The sequence below is a fragment of the Manis pentadactyla genome, chromosome 18 (assembly GCF_030020395.1).
Source record: "Manis pentadactyla isolate mManPen7 chromosome 18, mManPen7.hap1, whole genome shotgun sequence".
Classification (NCBI taxonomy): domain Eukaryota; kingdom Metazoa; phylum Chordata; class Mammalia; order Pholidota; family Manidae; genus Manis; species Manis pentadactyla.
The window spans coordinates 22,999,571-23,019,892 of record NC_080036.1 but is presented as its reverse complement, the minus strand read 5'-3'; the positions used below and the strand labels follow the sequence as shown (position 1 = coordinate 23,019,892).

General features: G+C 50.2%; 1 protein-coding gene across 1 annotated transcript in view; it reads left to right on the top strand.

The window, feature by feature from the left end:
• Positions 1-6,066: 6,066 nt before the first annotated feature.
• Positions 6,067-20,322, top strand: part of ST8SIA2 (ST8 alpha-N-acetyl-neuraminide alpha-2,8-sialyltransferase 2) — a 58,170-nt gene continuing 43,914 nt past the window's right edge. Inside the window, exon 1 of the mRNA XM_036931971.2 lies at positions 6,067-6,321. Within this exon, the coding sequence (XP_036787866.2) occupies positions 6,224-6,321 (98 nt within the window). The 5' untranslated portion in view covers positions 6,067-6,223. The remainder of the gene's footprint in view (positions 6,322-20,322) is intronic.

Here is a 20,322-nt window from a genome sequence, read left to right as displayed (position 1 = left end):
TGGAATACGAATCAGGTGGATGCTCACAAAACATCAAAGGTTGGAAATTGCAAAACCAATTTGCTTTCCTAAACATGTGTGTTTATATTGGGTTATTAAGAAAGAATATTAAACTCTGGCAGAAAACAAATCAGTGCAGAGAAAATAGGTACAACAAATTTTAATGACTTTTTTTTCCTGATTACAGAGTAATTTATGATCACTGTAGAAAATTTATAAAATGGAGAAAAATGCAGAGAAAAATAAAGATCAACCCAGGTTTCACAATGCTAAGATTCACATTCCGGTGAATGCTCCCACGGCCGTGGAAAGCATCCCATCTGGAGTTTTCTCTAGAAATGGCATTTCACCAAGTTGATCATGACAGTGGTGACTTCCTGTTGCCGGGGATTTCTGGTCTTACGCTGGAGATGGCTCATGCTGATCGCCAAACTGAGCCATTATTAAAAATTACAGCATGTCAACTTACAATGAAGTAAGTTGTATTTTTAAGAAGGCAATACATACTCAGAACTCAGCACTTCTTAATTTATTTTCTACCTTTTGCTGCTTTCTAGGCTCTTGAAATTATTACACCCATTGTCTGTGTCTGGCGGAAGTGTGCCAGTGCACACCCCTTCCCAACACCACCTTTAGGGATATGGGGGTGGTGGCTTGAAATTGGTTGTATTGATTGGATTTGGCACCAGAAGAGGAATAAAGTTCCCTACCCCTTGGAAGTTTACAATCCCACTGAACTGACATGAAAAACAAAATGAAATAGCGTATGTGGAGGAGACCTAGGGGTGAACTCTACTAGGAGACAGGAGAGCTAGAATTCAGCTCTCAGCTTTGAAAGGAGCAGTGCACTTGGGCAAGTCTCCTAGGCTTGCGTCCCAGGGTTTCAGTCTGAAATCACACGGGACTCCAAGCTCCTCAAAGGCAGAAACTGTGCCTATAGTTTGTTCACTGCATCTCAGCCCAGTAGCATAATTGCACATGCATGGCAGGTGACGCAGCCATACCTGTTAAGTGAGTGAAGGGACATGTGGGTACTGTTTCTACCCACTCGTCCAGCTGTGAGTAGGTGGAAGTTCATGTCCCAAACAGCCACTAAGAGAAGGGGCACAAGTCTGAGAGGCAGGGATGGCCAGCAGGGGCCAGCTGCCCCAGGTGCTTCACGGGGAGGGGCTCGTGCTGGACTCTGAGCAAAGTTGGGTGAGCTGAGTCAGAGATCACAGTGACGATTTCACTGACGCCCTGGTGACAATCGCGAGGGGACATTCCTTTTTGTTCACCTCTGCCATCTGGCACCTGACTTCACACTTTGGTTCAAAACCCTCTCCCATCACCACTGAGGTGGAAAAATCCCAGCAAAAAATTAAACCGTTCCCCAGCACACACACTCCCCACGACCACCTCTAACTCCTTGTGGAGCTCATTGTAATGTCCCTCCCAAGATGTCTTGCTGATAATACCAGAAACACTTAACCTCAATTGCCTGGGTATATTTCTTCTCTTTCTTTGGCTAATATACAATTTTGCTATTTACAAAAGCTACAAATGGAATGCAAATATACCCATTTACTTCTCCATATTGTTCTCTCTCAGATTCTGATTTTAAAGAGGGAAGTGTTGCATTTGTGAGAACATTCAAATTTAGTGTAAATTTCAAAAGAGAAGGTAGGATCTTTCAGTTACTGGAGGTGCAGAAACACAATAACCTATTTGTCTGTTCCAATTATGATATTCCATGTCTTTACACCCCCCTACCGTCCCCCTCCCCAAATAAAACTGTTGTCAGCTCTTCCTTTCAGAGATGATAGAAAATGCAAAGCCATTACTACTCTGTAGTTTTTGGTTTTGTTTAACATTCTAAACTGCTTTCTGAGCAAGTTCAAGGGTGTTAGGTTTTAGATCAGAATTTTGGATAAGAACATTATAATTTATTTTTTTATGTTTATTTTTATTCAGTTTTTTTTTTAAGGTTGGATTCAAAGGACTAGTCTGTTCCATGTGGAAAGATGAGATTTATGATTACGGACTCACCAGCAATGAAGGGTGTGCTATGAGTGAACATAAATTTGTTCCCCGAATCTGACATGCCGGAACTAAGTGGATAAATGAAGAATCAAAGATGGTGCCTATTTACAAATCCATTTAGAACTGCGTAAAGCTGGAGGGGACCTTGGCAATCCCAGGATCCCAGAAGTTGCTGATGCCCAGCAGAGGCTGATGGAATGAAAATTTCCTCTCTGCCAACTGAGCCACCTTGGGCAATTTGCCTCTTTTAAGACTTAGTTTCCTTAAATGTAAAGTGGAGATTATGGTGTATGTGAAAAGATGACCAGAAGTGTTCTTTATTAATCCCAGGAGGTAACTGAGGTGAAAAGTCTACATATCTGGGGGTGAGAAGTGGAGGAGTTGAGTTAGATGTGTAAATTGTAGATACAGGTTTGGGGTTTCCATGAATTGGTGGGGTCCCAAGTTCCACGGTTGGCAGCTGGAAGAAACATGCCTTAGCCAGGGTCAGAGATCAGAAAGGGCTACCCAGATGCTGGGTGTGACTCCACTGGGCCCCTTCAGGGCTCTGCTGAGCCTCCTGTTCCTCTACGCCTCATTCATACATACTTCTAGGGTCTTACTAGTTCACTGAATAGACAATATATTCTATTCGTTTGAGTTAAAATGCTAACAGGTGGTAATGACTTTCGATTTGCAGCCACTGGCATAAACTCCTCTATTTCAACCCAAACAGTGAATGACTTAACTCTAAAGAAGTGATCACTGGGAGACCTTCCAGTTTCTTGTATAAACCAAGGCAAGAAAAGGGACTTGCTTAAACAGAGGGGTCAGAAGGATGGCTGTGCCAAACGTGCGCCCATGTGCCAGACTACCCAGAATCGGCAGACATGACACTTGCTGCTAATCTGATCATTTGTCCTCTTTTCAGATCCTGGAAACAAACCCAGTTTTCAGGGACGGCTGCAAGGGGCAGTGAACGTACAGAGATCACTGTGAATGTAGCTGGCCCATGTGGATTCAGACCTAAGGGCTAACAGACAACAGTCCGTGGTCAACTACCACAAGGGTTCCCTACTGCTCTCTGAGTAAAATCCCATCTCAGTGACTCTCAAGGCAGGGACAGCCTTGACATTACAAAGCTGCCTCTCTTTCCCAGCAAGTGTGCTCGAGGGGCATTGCTCTGTGGGGCTGGCTACAGGGATTTGTCTATCAGTTAGAACTGTTCTGCAAGTTTCCACTTTTTCTGTCTACTCACAATGACCCTTTCGAATGAGTCCGAAGAAGGCAGGCTCTGAGCCTGGGATGATAACATGAATCACCTAACAGGAAACGGAAATAGCTCTGTTATAGTGTTGGCAGCAATGAACTTTACCTGACCTGGGATGAATTTAGGATCATGGCAATCTCTCCATGACGTTCGGCATAATAAGGGGGTGGGTGGCAGAGAAGCAGAGAACAGAGCAAAGAGAAACCAGCCAGTTTCTTCCTGCTCTCTTGGATGACTTTATGAATCAATTACAAGCTACACAGCAGAACACAGTTGTATTGTTGCTCACATCCCATAGCATAAGTGCCTCTGTCTTCCTCCTAAACGGTGAGCTGAATGAGGGCAGGAAATGTGAGTCTCCTTCCTTGTGGCATCTCTAGCCCCAGGCTTGGAAGCTGGCACACAGCAGGTGCTCAATAATATTGCTGACGATGGATGAATGAATGAGAGACTGAAATACAGTACAGCATGCCAGAAACACCTGTTCTTACCTCTCCCTGTTCAGAATATCCCAATCATTCATCTCAGAAAAATGAGAACAAAGTGATAAATACAACTCCACACTCCTTCACCACCCATCAAGCAAAACAGAGGGAACGATCAGAAAACTCGGCATCAGGATGGTGAGACCACAGGACCAGCCACCCTGATAGGAAACCCTCTTTGATGTCTGTTGCCATCGCTACCACACAGGAAGGGGGCCAAGAAGCATTGTGCTCACCATCAGAAGGGCACACCCCGGAAAAGTAGGCAGTATTCTGTAAAAGGAGTGGAGGTGCATGGGTTTTGCAAAGGGCTGGGAAAGAAATAAAGTGTTGTCATGGGAATTAGTACACCCCTCCTCTGGAGAAAAGACATCTGCCCCCCCCACGCTCAGAGCTTTCCTGTCTCTCTGTTCTGCTTCCTTCTCCAGCTCTCCAGTGAAGGGCACTCCTCCTGCAGGGGACAGCTTACCCTGGCTCCCGGGGTCAACAGCAGCTGTCCAGCAGGCCCCCAGCTGGAAGCTTCCCTCAGTCCTTCCTCCCTGTAAGGGGCCTGGCTCTACATGGGTAGCCCTGGGGGTTCAGCCCATCTGCCCTGCCCAGTGCTTCCCAGCAGTTAGGATATTCCATGTAGCTGCTACAAAAGGACTCTTCCGAAATTGGGGATCAACAGAGGTGAGGCTTAGAACCTCACCCCCCCTGTTTTGAGAGAAATCTTCTGCATCCGTGGATGTTTTGTTGCCCTTGTCTAGCTCGGATTAACACATAGTCTACAGGCACACACCTGATCATCTACATTTGCTTTCTTACAGCACTAAACTATGTTTTCTGCCTTTATCTTGCATCTACCTACCACTTCGGCATTTTATTTAAAAATAATAATAATAATAATAAGGGAGAAATGTGGGATTCACATATAAATCAAGTATAAAAATCAAACGAATAATCATAATTGACCTGATTGTTTATAGTTCATGAGGCGTGATCAAAAACGAAAGTTTCTGTGATGACTGCCCTTGCACTGTTCACCATGTAAGAACTTATTCACTATGTAAGAATTTGTTCACCATGTGAGAACTTGTTTGTTATGCTTCAGAAGATCGGAGTCTGATGAAAATTAGGCTTGGGGTGGATTAATGATTGTGCATTGAGTCCCCTATACAGAATTTCATTGTTGTTAACAACCATTTGATCAATAAATATGAGAGATGCTCTCTAAAAAAAAAAAAAAAAAGGACTCTTTTCCCCAAACTCAAACCCCAAACACCCTTTCATAAATCAACTGATCATTTCTGAGAGGTCAAATTTTCTGATTTGAGGATTGTTAGAATTAGCACAAGGAAAAAAAATTATGTAATTATCTAATTCCAGTAAAACTTAATGGGGCTCATCCCACCCCAGGATAATGGTTGATGCAAAATTTAATTTGAGTTAAATCGTCAAAGGCTGGGGAAGCATAAAATATTCAGCATGGGGGGCATTACCCCTTGTGGGAGCCGTATTTTCTAGCAGGCCTGTAGATCCAGACAGGACGCTATTGATTTTGCAAGGAGAGGTCAAGAGCTGGGGAAAGGAAGCCCAGCCTAGGAGTTAGCACCGCGAGGGCCCGGCACGGGGGGTGGACAGTTCTGGCCATGACTGTAGGACTTCAGGCAACTCCGGGAGACCCCCTCTCGCGTCTATCAGTGGGGACCAAGATGACTGCCTGGAGGGGATGGTTTGCCACGGGCGGGCACCTTGCCCACAAATTGCAGTACTGCATCTCTGGCCAAGTTGGCCAGTCTTGGATATTTCTTCTCTCCCCTTATCCCTCCATCCCTCCTAATTCGTCAACGGCTGGGAACATCTGCCTGGCTGAAACCGCCTCCTCGCCGCGCCGCCGGGGGGCTGTCCCCAGGTGCTGGTCTTTGTGTCGGCAAAACTTTGCAAGGAAGCGAAGGCGCTGGACAAAGAGCGAGCGAGGGAAGGCGTTTGCCAGCCGGCGGGGCACGCGGGGCGGTGCGCGCTGTTCCTGGGCTCAGCCAGGTACCCGGACGCCGCGGTGCCCCGAGCCCAGCCTCCTTAGGCAGGAGTGACGGGCTCCGGCCACATCCCAGCGCCCTCGCGAACTGAAAGAAGCCAGGCAGGAGAAGCAAAGGCGGGCGGCTGGCCGTTGGAGTTGACTAGGGTTGGAGAAGGCGAGCAGGGCGCGGAGCAAAGCTGTCAAACTGCGCGCGGAGCCCCGCGCTGGGCGGAGGGAGGAAGGGGAGGGGCGGGGCGGGGCGGGGAGGAGCGGGCGGGAGCCGGGAGGGAGCAAGCGGGCTGGCCGCGCCTGAGCAACCCCCGGCTGCCGCTGTCGCCACCGCCGCCGCCGGCCCGCGCCCGCCCGGAGCGCAGGGTGTCCGCCCCGCCGCGCGCCGCGCGCGGAGGCTCCAGCGTCTGCCCCGCTCCTCGCCCCGGCCGCGCGGGTCCCGGAGGGCGCGAGCCCACCATGCAGCTGCAGTTCCGGAGCTGGATGCTGGCCGCGCTCACGCTGCTCGTGGTCTTCCTCATCTTCGCAGACATCTCGGAGATCGAAGAAGAGATCGGGTAAATAGCTGCGCCCGGGCCCGCGCCGAGCCCCGGCGGGATCCCTCCCCTCCCGGGGCTCCTCACGCCCCACCGCACACACCCGCTTTGTGTGCGCCGCGCCTCCCTACCGCTCAGCTGGAGAGGCGGGGAAGGCTTGGCCCGGGGTGGCAGTGTCAGGGCACTGGGACCGTTTGGGGAGCGGAGGGTGGGGGCGCGGCTGCCGTGAGGTGTCCCCGGGCGGGGAGCCCCGGCAGCCTCCAGCGGGCCGGTGTCTGGGAGCAGACTCGCCCACCCTTCCCTCCTTTCCCCGCGTGTCCGCGCGCGATGTCGCCAGGGTCGAAGGAGGGCGCCGGGGAGTGTCTGGGGCGGGCGGAGGGGCCGAGAGTGGAGGAGGCAGGAGTTTCTTTGTCTCCGGCTCGGCCGCTTTTTCGCCTTGGCAAAGTGGGCAGGGGGCGCACGGGGAATCTCCGCGCTGGGGGAGGGGAACCCCGAGCTAGAGAGGAAGGTGGGGGCTTTGCACGCGCTCCCGGAAAGGGGAGTGTCCCCGGTACATACTGACAAGCACACGCGCCTCCCGCGGGCCCGGGAGCCCCGGCGTGGGGACGCGGACCGGCCCCGCGAGAGGCGGGGCGCGCAGGGCTGGGCCGAGATCCCCGCCCTCGCCTGGCTTTGGACGCTCAGCCAACCCCGCGGCGCCCCCTGCGCCCCCGGGTTCCGGTGAGCTCTTAGCGCGGAGACCTTTCGGGGAAGTCTACCCCGCCCGATGGTGTTCTGCGCCCCCAGGCGCACGGTCTTGCCCTAGGCTGTCTCCGGATCTCTCCAGAGGCCGGGCAGGACCGCAAGACCCTGCCCTGCAGCGGGACTTGCAGGAGTGCGCACTTGGGGCGCGGGACGCACCCGCCGCGGGTCCGGGAGGCTGAGACTTGCGCCCAGGCGGGCCGACCCGGGCCCTTCCCCGCTCCGGCGCCACCAAGAGCCTCCGAACGGCGGTGGACAGGTGGGGAGGCAGCCGGGGTTCCGAGGGTCCCCGAGGAGAGCTTCCTGGCCCCAGGCAGGGAGAAGGCGAGGTCGCTGAGAGGGCGGGGACCCCTTCCTGTGCGGGGCCAGCTCTGAGCCAGACGCCTCGCGCGAGTCCCGCGCCGCGTGCGCCCCTCCTTTGTCCCGTTTGTTATTTCGTTTGTCGTAAGCGCGAGCTGAGGGCCCGCCACGCTGACTGACAGGTCTCCCAAAAGGGAAATGCCAGTCCCGGGCCCAGGTGCCAAGGCCCTAAGGACGCAAAGGTGGGGCAGGTGCCTCTTCCCGCTCTCTTCTCCCTGCCCATCTCGACAGCCCCCAGATTCCTTCTGTTCGCGCCACCGCACTTCAGGAACCCCTCTTTCTGCCTCCTCTTCCTCTTCGGTTACCCCATGAGCTCTGAAAACTTTCATAAATGCTGCTCAGTTAATACACGATTTGTTCCCACGCGGAGATGGAGAAACACGTAACTTTCTGTGGTTCTTCGCCTCAGAAATGTGGGTCTGAAAGAAAATCGGGGTGATGGAAGACGCGGTGGGGAGGGCCTTCCTTTCGGGTGCCCACTTCTTCTCCCAGATGTGGGCTCTGCCTGGCCCTGACCGCTTGCTGACCTTGACAGGTGAGAGGGAAGGACTGACAGCTGCCCACTGCTCGCAGTGAAAACGTTCGAGGTGTTGCACTTATCCCTGTCCAGTCACTGAACTTTTACAGAACACCTAACTTTTAATTTTTAAAATGTGATCAGGAAGTCATTTTATACATAATACTGCACTTTCCTGCCAAATGCATTTAAAGCACTCGTCTTCCCACTCCCACATCAGGTTGTTTCTACACGGTATCCAGGAATAAGCTCCATGACTGGGGCAAAGAACAGCATTTCCATATATATTTACAACCCAGGGCTCTTATGCTATGGGTGTGTCCTCTAGGACCTGCTTCACTGGGGATGCCTGCTTGGGCTGACCCTGGCAAAAACTGTCAAACAGTTCAAAAGTGTTATCTTCCTGTGACATTATCGTTCCCTCCCTGTGGCCCTGACCTCAGGCTGAACCCTGGCTTGACCTGTCCTGTTCCAGGCCTGACATACCATCCCCCTCTTAGCCCCTCACCAGTCTGCCCCACACCCTTAACTCAGAGGAGTGGAGGCATATCTGGGGTTTTCCATGGCTAGGGGAAGGATATGGGATGGAGGACAGGAATCCCAGCAGCTCTTATATCGGCTTACAAACCAGGTTTCGACTCAGTCACTTATTGAATCCTCCGAACCACCCTCACTTTGAGTAGCCAGTCAGTGCCCAGTACAGTGAGGGCAGTGTCCTGCCCAGTGGCCAGTGAGGGGCACGGGAATAGTGCTCTGTCTTCCTCACCATATGCCTTCCCAGGAAACCTGGAATCACGTTCCAGATCATGGTGCCATTGTACCAGTCCTGCCCGCCCTTCCCCAACCTCATCTTGACCTTTGCTAAGGAAGATTGCAAATACCTGCCTGTGTCCATCCCTGGGACAAAACAACGGTCCTGTAAAATGAAGGCTCTTTCTGCAAGGCGATGAACAGTGGGACCCTGTGATCGGTTATGAGGGAATGAAGGAGTCTCTTTTTGGAGTGAATTTTCCAAGGATTAAGGAATGAGATGTGAGAGTGTAAAGAGAATTACATGTGTATTCTCTGGAGGAACAAAACTGAGACACACTTTTCTTAAGCCCTTGATTCCGTTTCTTATAAAAAGAGGTTGTGGATGTGGTCTCAGAGGTCGTGCCCTGCCCAAGGAGCCAGTGTAACAGATTGTGAGGGGCAGGACTTTATTCCAGAGACGTTTTCTGAGAGACACGTCTCTTTTCCTAAGTGATGATTTTCAAAGTTCCATTTCTTGCTTGCTGGTGGAAATGCCTCCCCGGAGCTGATGAGAAAAGGAAATGTAGCAAGATGAGCTCTCTGCAGTGCACTCAGTGAATTCAGATTCTCCATCGGACGTGGCTGGAACCCCCATCAACTCCTGTAGTCCCTCAGATTTTAGAGTCGATTAGACCAAGCTGCAAGCTAAAATCTTTTTCTCATTGTCCCCTGAGCTTTAGTCTGGAATGTAACCTCCAAGAGATGGGTGAGACATGGCTGTCTTGCCCACCACAGTGCCCCCAGACCTGGGCACACAGAAGGCATTCAATAAATGTCTATTGGGTGAATGTCCTTCCTGGGTCTGGGACACATGGCATCCCTGGGCAAGGCTGACACCCACAGAGCCTTGGGATGGGAAGGGGGATGGAGCTCCCCCTAAGAAACCTCCTCTCTTTTTACAATTAGGGTATTTGACCCTGAGAAGCAGCATCCCTGACCCAAGATGACACCCTGGCTGGTTAAGAATGGCAGGGCTGCTCCACACCCAGTGCCCTTGTCCACTAGGGAGCTCATCTACTCACAAAAGAGTTAAAGGCCTCTGGCTGAAGAGTAGGTAACTAGTAATAATAAGAGTAATCATTATAATGATGAAGATGAAAATGATGATGGTCTTTAGCACTTATTGATTAATTGAGTGCTTGCCAGGAGCCAAAAGCTGTTCCAAGTGCTTTATAGACATTAACACCTGCCATCCTCATGGCAGCCCAGTGGTCACCTACCACTGGCATCAAGAGCTATTATTTGTTGAGCTCTGTGTGTCAGACACTGTGCCGGCTGCTTTAAAGCACTAGGTCACTCAATCCTTCCTGCACCTCTCTACGCTAACTACTGTGGCGACCTCCAGCTATCACTGAGGAAGCTAAGGCTCAGAGAGGTTATATTCCAAGTCCTAAAGCAAGTGACCCTAGTTCTATGAGAAGGCAAAGCCCGCGCTCTTGAAGCCATCTCCCCGACCCCCACCACCGGGCTAGACTGCCCTGTCCTCTGGGTTCTTTCCCCCTGAGGTGATATGATGGAACACATCTCACAATCGGCCTTCCCAACTCATTGCCCAGGACTCTTCCAAAGGCCCAGAGTTTTCCTAAGAACCTGGTCTGGCCTTAGTAGTTTTCCCCTCAACAGTTTAGAAAGAGGGAAGGTGAATGGTGAGTCCTGAAGAAAGACTCAGGGCTTGTCTCCTGAAATGTCCGTCTGGTCCGGTCACATTCAGTGTGATGCCCTGGAATGAACCGTGACGGAATGGCACTATCCCCTGGCTCGCCAGACAAGCTCAACTGCGAGGGGCATGAACCTTCCAGATGCACAGGTAGGGCCTTGGGCTTCTAAAGGAGGGAAAACCCCCCGTCCATTGCAAAGCTGATTCTGATGTCCGTTGGGCGGGCCTGCCCACTTCTACATGCCATAGGATTGGGTATCCAGGGTCTGGAGAAGGGTGAGTGGAAATATATTCAACAGCTGGTCCCTCTTGGGCACTGACCTGTGAGCACGGACACATGAGTGATCAGAACCAATGCCATGCAGTGCACCGCGACCAGGGGTCCTAGTGGACCCCAGCCAAAGATCAGGCCCTGTCCGGGAAAGTAACTGACCTGGGGAACTAGCTCTGGTCATCAGCTGTGACTAGATCTGTCAGCAGACAGCAGCAACTGCCCTCAGCTCGGTGGGGTGAGGCACACCTTCTAGTGGATGAGTCGGGGTGGATGTGAACGAGCAGTTTCCGGCCAGACCTTCTGGAAGGGGCATATGTACTTGCTCAAGGTGATGCACTTTTTTATTTTTAAAGCCCATTCTTCTCCCCAATCCTGGTGTGCTTCACTTAAGTAGAAGCATGATTGGAGGATAAAATGGGCAAGAAAGCAGCTCTGTTTTTTAACTCACTTGCTCCAAGTCCTTGTTGCCAACTGTCCCTAGCATCAAATTTAAATTGTAAATAGATATCCATCTTAGAAACCGGTGCACCACTCAGGGCCTCTTTCCCCTTGTAAAGTAGGGTTGCTAGGTTTTAAAATTGTTTAGGTTTTACAAATTGAGGATGTCGTAAATTGCAGATTATAAATACTGATTGGAGAGAGCGGAAGTCTATAAAGCCCCCCAGTGCCTTTAGCACAGTGTACAAGGTAATGCGTGATCTGGCCTCTGCCCTCTGCTCCAGTCTCCCTGGGCTCCAGCCATTCTGCATTGCTCACAGTCCCCTGGAATGAACCGCGACTTCATGCCCTCTGTCCTTGCGTGCATTCTTTCCCCTTTCTGGGAAAACCTCCTTGCACACACTATCCTTCCTGACTTCCACCCCACACTTGTCCCTCCCCTGACTCCTCCCTCAAGGCTAAGGTCGGGTATTCGCATCTTTGCAAAGCATGTTTGCACCTCAGACCCTCACCAGAGTTAGCTGCTCCTCTTGTGTGTACACTCAGCATGTTCTTGCGCCAATATTCTATGGAGAGGGACGCATCAATTACGTTTCCCATAACCCCGACCCCTGGTAATAAGTGTGTGGTTTAGTATGTAAAGCCCTTAAAATATTTTTTTGGATGAATGAACTCAGGCCTATAGGACATGGCAAAAATAAGCAATCAGCCTTTCTGCCCCCAAAGGTGCACACTGTTCTGATAACAGTTAAACACCCTCTGCTTGCTCAGAGAGCTCACTGCTTTTCCCAGCATATGCATCCACATGGAGAGCAGAGCCAGGTTAAAGGCATCGTTCATCATCCTGGAATGTTGGGGGTGCACCCTGAAAGTGAAAGGCCCTCTCTAGTTTGTAGAAGAGGAGGACGCAGTGGGATGTTTCCTACTGCCAGTTCAGACAAAAGCCAGAGATGTAGACCCCCTCCTCCAAGTGGCTTTTCAGCTCTTTATTCTCCAGAGAGCCCTTTCTAGCCCTGCCGCTGCCAGTACTGCCCCCGGCCACCATCCTTCTGCCTGGAGAGGACATGCCAGCCCTGCCCATCTTTATCACCTGAACGGCTTCCATACTGGCCTTAAGAGCAGCCGCACTTGGAGCCAGCTGTATCCCTCCAAAGGGCTGATCCCCAGAAAGGGTGCTGGAAGTTGTATGTTTGAAACATTAAGGGAATAAGAAATGTGTGGTCAGATCGATGTGGGTTATTGCCAGGACTTTTTGATGAAGCGGCGTAAGTGGTGTTTTGATTCTCAAACACTGGCCAAACCAGGAAGTCGTGATGGGTCAGTCGAGACTTATGGCAGATGTGTGGACCCCCGGTAAGCTCCGGAGCTTCCTGTCTCTCGGCTCTCTCAAGCCAAACCGGGTCGGAGAGACAGATGGAAAGGTACAGTGAAAAGCCCGAGGTTGGGGAGAGGACCGAGAACCCCACCAGAGGGGTGCCAGGTGGCTGTCTCCTGCCAGGGAGTGGGGTCCATCTCCCCAAGAGAAGCCCAGGGTGGGACACTTAGTCTGTGTGCAGGGAAACTGTCCCCTGTCTCTGAATGACTGCCGGTCTGGGGCTTGTCCTTAAGTGTTGAGATTAGTCACTCTCCAGGGTGGCAGCTGGGCTGGTTTTAAATTCTCTCCAGTCGCCTGCAATTCGTCACTCAGCTAGGAAGCCGCCAGTGTCCTGATGGGACCTGTTTGTCCCGGCGCTTTCTCAGTTTCAGCTGTCACGGACTTCGCAGTGGCAAAGGAATGGCCCCAACTGCAGGGAGAGCAGCGGCCCTGACACGCGGTGTGTCTGTGTTACACGTCGGCGGGGAGCGGCTCCTCCCGACGCTTGTACACTTGGAACCCTGATTCGCTGCTCTTGGAAATCCAGCGCCCGCCTTGCATGGGGAGGAGGGGTGTCAGAGTCCCACGGTCCCTCTGCGAGAAGGAAGCTGCAGCTGACAGAGAGTTTCCCAAGCACTTTTTTCTTGTTATCATTGGAGGAACACAGGGGCCCTTGGCTCTGCTTTCCGGTCCCCTTTTTAAGGCTCAGGGCTTCAATTTCTACCCACCCCCCACCCAACCCCCGTAGCCTCTTAGTCCACAGCTGGGAGTCGAAATGACCCTCGGGTTGGTGGTTCCCACATGCTGATCCACAGGTGGGTGGTGACCCAAAAGGAGAAAGAAAAGAAAAATTAACAATGAAAAGCACAGTGTAGCGATTATGTTAATTTCAAGTTGTCAGCCGTCATTCCAGAGACCTCTTCTGTGTTCTGAGACGATCTTTTTCTCTTCTGGGAATTCTGATGTCCTCTCTCCCCTGAAAGGGTGAGGGGCGAGAGTAGTTGTGATGGTCCTCCTCCGCTGAAGGGGTTGGCAGACCTCTGACTCACCAGCCCTGACTGTGGGGCAATGTTCCTGATCCCTGAAATCCAATAGTCTGGAGTCTGAGTTTACCTTGAGGAGTAAATGGAGGGGATTGCTTCTGGAAACAGCCTCTTTCCTCACACATCTTTTCCCTGTGGAGGCTGATGCCTGCAGAAAATTACAACCGCCGTTTTTTGCAGGTCTGCTGTGTACCTAAGAGCTTCAGCTATATTTGCACTGGTAATCTTCCCGACAACCCTGTGACGTCTGTGTCATTGTGTCCATTTAACAGATGAGGACACTGAGGCATAGTGCAGTTAAATAACTTGGCCAGAGTCACACAGCTAATAAGTTACAGAGCTGGAATTTGAACCCAGGCTCCAGGCAAGAAGGCGAACTCTCTGGAAATGATGTAGCAAATGATATCCAGTTGGGAAAATATGCATGCTCCTATTTCCAAAGGATAAAGCTCAGAAACACAAAGTTCTATGGGGAGAGAAGCCTGGCAAGCAGCAACTCTGGAAGGGACCTTGGAGACGGCGTGCTAGAGCTGGGACTGTGGCGGGCTGTGGTGGCCCGAGGGGCAATACAGTTTAGGTTGCCGGCTCTAAGTCAGCCTGCTGTGGGGTGGTGCCCCCACTCCCTCTCTGCCCTTGCTCTGCCCTCTCCCACAGCCACCTCCTTTACCCACTGAGCCTCACCAGAATGGCTCAGGAGCATGGCATTTGTTTGACCACCTCATTACCAAGGAGAGAGATACACACACTAAAGGAAGAGGAAAGCAACACCAATGGTTACGGCCTGGAGGAGTTCTTGTCTGGGGAAAGACAGAAGAGCTCGTGCCATCCACTTCCTCAGGCCGGGTGGAGCTGGTGAGGAAGGAAGGATGCTGGCAGGGAGGTGACAGGTGATGGGGAGATCATATGTGCCCAAAGAGCCCCATTTCCTGGGGGCTGATACTGCACCCACCATTCTGCTGAGAGGTCTGTAGACCACTCACTTAATCCTCACAACCTCCCTGGTTGCCCATTTGCAGATGAGGAAACAGAGGCCCAGAGAGGTTCCAGGACTTACCAAGGTCACACAGCTAGGAAACAGGGGCTGGGATGCCAACCAGGTTTGCCTGGTTCCACAGCCCACACTTCACTTAGCTACTTTTATATACTGGGATTACTGGCTGCCTGTGACTCCTCCCGCCACCCTGGGCCTCTGACACTCTCAGTCCCATCTTCTGTACCACACAGTTTGTAAAGGGAAGCTGCCACCACGTGAGACCATCAAAAAGACTCACGGAAGGTGAGATGGACCTCCAAAGCACAATGGCAGCCATTCACTTGAGCACAGCATTGCAGTGGTTGTTAGCAGGGGATGCCCCCACTTGGGCTCTGCTCGGTGGGGGGTGGGCCTTGTTGTCAGTTTCCCCATCTCCAGTTTCTAGAACAAGAACAGCAGCTGCACTCTGAGGAGTGATACCCAGGATTATCTCACCCCATTTTTCTTGGTAAATGCCAGCATGGCTTAAATAATGAAGGGGGGAGGCATGCGATATCCAGAGAAAATGAGTTGGTAAACTGATAAGCAAGTGACTTTTGTCAGCTATTCTTCTATAAGCAGCCAAGCCCCTCCTACTGCAACTCTGAAGCTCCCGAAACTTGGAATTAACGCTAAGTGGACTCTGTGGGATGTCTGGACTGTACCCTAATCAATAGGTTTGGTTCCCAGGAGAAGCAAAGAGAAGGGCAACAGGGAGAGCCCCAGTGGAGCGTCCATCCGGGCCTGGGCAGGGAGCCCCTTCGGCTACTGTCACGCGGACGGCAGCACACTGACAAGCAGCCTCCCAGGGGCTCATGATGTTCCAGCCTTGGGGTGGAGCCTGGAGCCAGCTGAGGCTCTTCAGCCCCTTCCCCAGCCTGCCTGGTGCCGCCCACCAGAACCCTGACCTGGCAGTGTCAGAATGACTGCCTTAGTTCATCATAAATCTCTCCCAGCTGCCAACCTGAGCCACAGTGGGAAGACTGAGGCGCTGATCTCTGGTGAAATACTTACTACCTGCGTGACCTCAGACAGGTGGCCTCACCTCTCTGAGCCTCAGTTTCCTAATCTAAAGAAATGGGCTTAATAATATCCACCTCACAATGTTCAGAGGATTAAATAAAACACAAATTAGGAGAATGCACAATGATGCAGCTGTCATGAAAAACGGAATAGCAGTTCCTCGAAAAATTAAACATAGAATTACCATATGATCTGGCAGTTACACTTCTACATATGTACCCAAAAGAATTGAAACCAGGGACTCGCACAGATATTTGTACCTTCATGTTCATACTAGTATTATTTGCAATAGCTACAAGATATGCATTAATGGAAGAGCAAATAAGCAAAATGTGCTGTATACATACAGCAGGGTGTATATATAACTCAGTCTTCAAAAGAAAGAAATTCTGACACATGCTTCAGGAGACGAACTTGAGGACATTACGCCAAGTGAAATAAAGCACTCACAGAAGGACTGTATGATTCCAGGTACATGAGGAACCTAGAATAGTCAAATTTGTGGAGAAAGGAAGGTGGGGGAATGAATGGGGAATTACTATTAGTGGGTACAGTTTCAGTTTTGCAAGATGCAAAGAATTCTGGAGATGGGTTGCACAAGAATAAGAATGTACTTAATGCTACTGAACTGTATGGTTAAAAATGGTTAAGATGGCAGATTTTATGTTATGTGTACTTTGCCACTATTAAAAACACATGCACACAAATGCGAACAGCCAAATGAATGCCTGGCAGGTGTTCAAGACGTGGTTTAAGAGAGTAGTGCTATTAACAAAGCAACATCAATGTATTATTTAATTCAAAAAGCAATAGAGTAGCAAAAACTGTGGTGGTGAGGGAGTAGAGGAAGAAGGGGAAGGGACACAGATCTAGAATTAGAGAAATACAAACCACTTTTTGTTAGGAGTGTTATCTGGGCACGCTTCCTGGGAGGGGCCCAAATACCCAACACCTGGAATTTACGATTGGGGAATGTGAAAACACATTTTTGTGTGCGTATTCTGTGAATACAGTTGGCCTGCCTGCCTGTCCAAATTCAGGCAGGAGGGGCCCGTAAGGTCTCTGGTAAAAGCCTAAACTGCACGGAAGGCACAGAATGGGAGAGTGGGCGGCCAGCAAGTGTGCACACAGCCCAAACCACCCTCCCTCCCAGATCCAAGTTTCGTTATCTCTCCTTTTTTTCACAGCCCCTTTCCTTACCACCTGCATGGGGTAGCCTCATTTAGTGTTTTAGGCTCAAGAGTGAATATGAAAGGAAAATAGAGTCCCCAAATGCTGATCCCCAGAGATCTGGCTCCTGCTGGGCTGGGACGAGCTGCAGTGCAGCTGTCTCTTCCCTTTTAGGCTCATGTCACACAATTCCCGTAAGACAAGAGAACAAGCCTGTGGATTCCAGGGGCAGGAAGTGCCAAAGGCATGGTTCTGCATCACCTGAGCATCAAGGGAAATGGGGCCGACCGGACTCCAGAGATTCTAATTCAGCAGGTCTGGGGCGAGGCTAAAGAATTCGCATCTCAAACAAGTCACAGGGGATGCTGATAACTTAGGTCGTAGGCCACAGCCCTGTCATGTCACTTGAAGAATGGTCCTCAGAGCAGCCCCATGGGCATCTTACAGAGTTTGGGTAGCAATGCAAAGACCCAGTGAAATCAGATTTGCATTGTACGTAACCGGAACCCAGGTAATTTGTATGTGCATTCCTTTCACTGCTGGAAATAACTGGTTTCCCAGCCTTCACCAGAGCCCCAGCCCAGGGTAGTACCCTGGGCCCATCAACTAGGGGAAACTTGTCCAAGGATCCATGTTGCCCATCACGGAGTTGGCCTAGAGTGACCCCCAAATAGATCTCAGGAAAAATTAATAATTATTATCATTATTATTATTATTATTACAGCCACTTGTGGATGCCTGTGTATATATCAGAAGTGTTTCATGCATTATTTCACGTATTTATCAAAAATCCCTGCACAACCCATTTTATGGAGAAGTAAACTGATACTCAGGTACCGTAAGTATTAAATAAACAAAGAAAAAAAGCACTGAATTATATCGCAGTCTAGCTGGCCACCTCCAGGGTGCGAGGGACTTAGCCCCAGTGGTTAGCCTGCTTCTCTCCCTCTGTCCCTCCCCCAGATGAGGTCCAAGACATGAGGTAAGGCAAGGAGAAATCCTAACCAAGGGTTGAATTGATTTATTAAATGAGCATAAAGAGGCTGCACTGTATCTGTGCCAGAAACAGCCTTGACTCTGGACTGGAGCACATGGTTGAAATTACCAGAGAAGCTAGATAACAAAGCAGTACTCAGCAAGGTCATTAAGCCCCCTCAAGAGTTTGGCTAGGATGTGATCATTCACACAGCAAACAACCGCACTTTACAGTTGGCATGTGCAAATAATAGTCCCCTAGGGTTCTTGGGGCTCCTGAGTGGTTTTGGTGGCCTGCCCAGCCAGCAATCAAACTCCCAACTGTGCTCTCAGATATAAAAAGCAAAGGAATTAAACAGGGGGAGTCCTCTAGGGGCAATCGAAGGCAAGTATAGGGGACCCTTTTAGAACTAATCTGCTCCTTCAGATAAAGACAGCCGCCAGGCAGGCTGGAAGTCAAGAATTTAATTGTATTTATTTATGCCATTACTTTCTATTTAGGGCAAGAGATATTGGTATTCTATTTATGGAAGTGATGTAAAGATTCCTTTTATGATAAATTCCTTTAAGTTTTTAAGTGCATGGATTTAAAGAAAAGCATCAAGTCAATAAAGTGGAGTTAGCAAACCACGTTAAGGCAGACGTGGGAAATGATTGACACATACACTGGCCTTCCCCACCCCGTGGCCATCACCTGCCCGCTTGGGAGCAAAGCCATGACTGCTTCTTGCAGAAGTTCTATATAGAGTGAGTGAGTTAATATTCTCAAAAAGTACCTAGTTACAGATAAAAACAATTTCTCCCCATCTCTGGGAAATTGCCCGGTGCACACAATAAGAGTCCTCCAGTGAAACCATCATGTGGGTGACTCAGAAGGCAAGGATAATTTAGGCCCAAGAGGCCCCCGGCTCCCCAGCAACACCACAAGGTCAGACCCCCATCTGACAGTCTTCTGGCACACGCCCCTTCTCGTTTCTTCACCCCTCACACTTGTATTTCTCGCGATGTGCCTGTCTTGCCTGCTAGACTGTAGCCCCGGGAGGGCCAGGACCTTTCAGATCTGGGCCGCGTGGTGCTTCCAGCTCCTTGCACGGTGCCTGGCAGAGAGCAAGTGCCAGTTTGGAAAACAAAGGAAGAAAAGGCAGGGGGTGCAGGAAGGAGGGAATTCATTTCTTGAGGCTCAGAAAGATCTGCATTCTGAGATCATTTATATATTTCCTTCCATGGCCAAAGGAGAGAAAAATGTAGATGGTTATCTGAGCTCCCCACGTAATTGTCTGATTTGAAATTCATGGAGTTCCATTTCATTCATAGATGAATCCCACTTTCCTTTGTCCCAGTTCCATGAAGAAAGACCAGCCCACTGTTAAAGTCAGTATTCCTAGCAGGGTGGTTCACAGTTCTATGCAAGCTGCAGGGCCTGGTACAGAGGCCAGAGGACTGGAGGGATGTGGCCAGAATTAGGAATCAGGCAAGCTGGCTCCTGGCAGGCCGAGATCAAGCTGATAACAAGGAGATTAATAAGAGTCTGCAACCTCCTCCACCCCGTAGCATCAGGGAGGGTTTTTAAATCAATGCTGGTCTGGCTAACTTAATGGCACCTAATCTTACCTTTTGAAGCTGGACCGTTTGGGAGTGGAGATCAATTGAGATGAGATAAAGTAAAATGTGTTGACTTTTGGATTTTAGTCTTCATCAGAGCCCCATTGTGTAGTGTTGTTTTTATTTTCTGTCTTGGAAGTAGGTGGAGATTAACCACTGGAGAGGGTTGTTCTACCTGAACTAGGTGGTGGTGTATTCACTTTAGTTATTTTGTGATTATTTCTCATCTTTCACAAGATGATTCTCCACAAGGGCAGATCCATTTCTGCCCCGTTCATCTTTGTATGCCCAGGACATGGCACCAGGTAAATGATCAGTTACTATTTCTAAAATGCAGCATTTTAGCATCACCAGCACACACTGCCATGGGCCAGTCTGCTGGGAAAGCCCATCTGTCCCCGATTAGGTGCAGAAACAGCAGCCTTACAAGACCCTCGCAACACCCCTGGAGAAAAGCTTCAGGATGGCTTCCTGGTACCTGGTTTCTGGGATAGTTACTGTGAGCGTTGTGCAATCATCAGCAAGCTGTGTGAGAAAAATGCATCTGATTCACTAATCACAGGCACTCCCAAGCCCCTTGCGAGGTGCCCGTGACCTGCAGAGATGAACCCAGCACACAGAAAGTACTCAAGGAGTTTGGGGGCTGCTGTGGGAAAGCATCTTAATGGGAGATGTATCTGGAATGAATGAACATTCAAGTCTGGGCTTTGATTGTGGCCCTGCCACCAGTAGGCCAGGACCTTACGGGCAGCCCCAAACTCTCCAGACCCCAATTTCCCCATCTGTCAAATAAGAGTTAGACTAACCCACAGGTTTTCCCTAACTCTAAATGTCACAACTGGGTGCCTCCCTTAATGAGTTTCCTTGTTAAACAGAGCCCAGACTCACTAGAAATAGATCCTTTTGCTATGCTTCAAATTGTTGCCCTGAAATTTTAGAGCAAGGCAATAAATAGGTGCTGATCTATTTTCACCCACCACCTGCTCTACATTAAAAAGAAAAAAAGTCCACGGTAAGAGGAGAGGAAGGCAAACTAACATACTGAGCTTCTGCTATGTGCCAGG